The sequence below is a fragment of the Octopus bimaculoides genome, chromosome 3, assembly GCF_001194135.2.
Source record: "Octopus bimaculoides isolate UCB-OBI-ISO-001 chromosome 3, ASM119413v2, whole genome shotgun sequence".
Taxonomy (NCBI): Eukaryota; Metazoa; Mollusca; class Cephalopoda; order Octopoda; family Octopodidae; genus Octopus; species Octopus bimaculoides.
In genome coordinates this window covers 145,784,100-145,786,737 of record NC_068983.1, presented here as the reverse complement: position 1 = coordinate 145,786,737, position 2,638 = coordinate 145,784,100, and the positions used below count along the sequence as shown (strand labels likewise).

The following is a 2,638-nucleotide window of genomic DNA, read 5'->3' as shown; positions in this document are numbered from 1 at the left end:
ATCCCCCCTCTCTCTCTCTCTCTCTTTCTTTCTCTAGCTTTGTCTATCTTTTCTGTTCTCTGTCTCTCTCCTTTTCTCCTTTTCTCTCTTTACTCATTCCCTCACCACCATTTTATCTCTTTTTATCCCTCTCCCTGTCCTTTCTTCCGATATATTTTCTGTCTCTCTTTCTCCCTTCTCTCTCCCATCTATCTATCTATCTATCTATCTATCTATCTATCTATCTATCTATTTTTCTGTCTGTCTGTCTGTCTGTCATTCCCCTTTCAGCAAATATTTTACGTCAGTACTGAGACACATGAGTACCAATGGCATAATGAACAACCAACGTGCAATATTAGCTAAAACTGGCTTATTGCATCGTAATGACCAGTCGTTACAATACAGTGATTGATTTTCGAACAGCAACAGCTGTTACAATCAACTTTGCGCATCTATTTTGCAGATGTCCAGAGACGCTACTTGGTGCCAATCAGACCGTAGATACAGTTACCTTCTGTACAGCCACCGTTGTAGTTGTTGTTCGTAAAACCTTCCATGTATTGCTTATAATTACGAAAGAAAAATAATAGAAATACAATTCGCAGTATTAAGTTGCTTACAGTGTACACAAGCCAACGAGAGCACATTTTGTTCTCGCTTGACATGCTAAAAATAGCAGGCAACTATCCCTCAAATCATTCGCACATTGGATAATGTGGACCGGGATGCTTGAAAAATATGAGATGGCTCGAATGCTTTTGGTTATAAGCGTGTTTGATCAGTATTGATCTTAGGAATAACAATAACTTTGAGTGGGTGGATGAGGAAGAGAGGGTGGGAGGAAAATATATTCCTCCTCCACATTTCAGGTTTTGAACCAATGTAGGAAACAAATATTGGTAAGCACATCCTTAGGTTCCTTGTATGCCACCTCTGTAATTTTCTGATTTAAATACATTCCATTCAAGCTAGATTGAAATTCACTCAATTTGATATTAAGGTTTACTAATTCACCATTTAAAAAATAAAACTTTCGGAATGGTATCCAACTCAACTACCCTTGTAATTAATATTATTCTATACGCTATGAAATTCATTTTATTCTATGGTAATAGCCAATGGAGAAAAATAAGTTTCGGTTGACCCCTTCTCTGTAAGTGTAACACTGAAAAATTCGGTTGGAATTAGCGACATCGTCTACGTTCCGAATTTAACATATATTCCCGGCGGACTTTATAGAAACGATGGTAACCTATTTCTAAATATATAGTCTGTTCAATTCTATCATTTATTTTTCTTTTATTTCCAGGTTTGGTCCATAAATTTTTGGCTCAGGCAGGGCATACCACGTGACCGTTTGATTATAGGTATTGCTACGTATGGTATGAGCTTTACTCTAGCCAATCCAGCAGTGAATGGTATACGCGCCCCAACAGTAAGATCAAACGTATCTACCGATAGAGGGGGACGACCAGGCCCTCAAACAAACGAAGCTGGTATATTGTCATTCTATGAGGTAAGTAGCAAGGGAAAAAATAACACATAACAAATGATACTTCGTCTAATAACAGCTACATATTTGCGCGCATACTCATACGCGCACGCACACACCCACACATATGTACGCAGACATAAATATATACACTTAGATATATTTTTCTATATCAATACACAGACACATATGTGTATGTATATATATATATATATATATATATATATATATATATATATATATATATAGTTTTTTAGAAAAACATAAACCTGGAGAAGAAGCACACTCTAAGCAAGCAGTAGAGCAGTCTATATTTAGTGCTGGTGAAAGCTGGTTTATAGGGTTACCCTGGGTTTCTCGCCATAAAGGGTACTTTTATGGTGAGAAACCTAGGATAACCCTATAAACCGGCCTTCACCAGTAATAAATAGATATATGTATCACCTCGTAACCGCGTAAGTCTAAGCAACTCAAATGTTCCAAGAGTCCTACAAGTTCCTGTTCGTGAATTTGTTTTAAGTGGATAAAGCGTTGCAGTGCAACCAGCTATAATACCAGTGGCTAAGAGGTGATTCCACATTCCCCAAAACACGAAAACTCCCGCACAGGGACTCCAGTACCGGATGCAAAGTCATGCCTAGGGCATGTGTGTGTGTAAATACACACACATATATATATACACATATATACACATCACATTCATATACTTATGTATGTGGAGGTGCATAGCTTAGTAAAGGTGTTGTGTTCATAATTGCAAGATTGTGGTTTCGATTTCTGGACCGGACGATGAGTTACGTTCTTGAGGAAAACACTTCATTTCTCGTTGCTCTAGTCTACTCAGCTAGCAAAAATGAGTAATTCTTTTATTTTTATATATACCTACACATACATACATACATTGATGGATGTTTCTCTGTTGGTTTTCAATCAACTGAATTACCTGTTTATTAACTTCCGGTGTATGTACCTTTTGAGTTACCAGTGCATCACATACGACAGGGTCCTGTAATAATTCGCGTCTCCATAATCTCACTCACACGTTCGTCCAAGATGCTATGTAGTAGCAATAGAACTCGCAATTTCATGATTACAAAGCGTATTTCGGAGTCATTCGAATAGACATATGCAAATACATACATATATATTTATATATATATATAT

The 2,638-nt window shown here is 37.1% G+C and overlaps 1 protein-coding gene across 1 annotated transcript in view; it reads left to right on the top strand.

Annotated features, from left to right (window-relative positions):
• LOC106869095 (chitotriosidase-1) overlaps positions 1 to 2,638 on the top strand; it is a 64,482-nt gene that overhangs the window by 51,524 nt on the left and 10,320 nt on the right. The window contains exon 7 of the mRNA XM_014914628.2: positions 1,292 to 1,498. Coding sequence (XP_014770114.1) covers positions 1,292 to 1,498 — 207 coding nt within the window. The remainder of the gene's footprint in view (positions 1 to 1,291; positions 1,499 to 2,638) is intronic.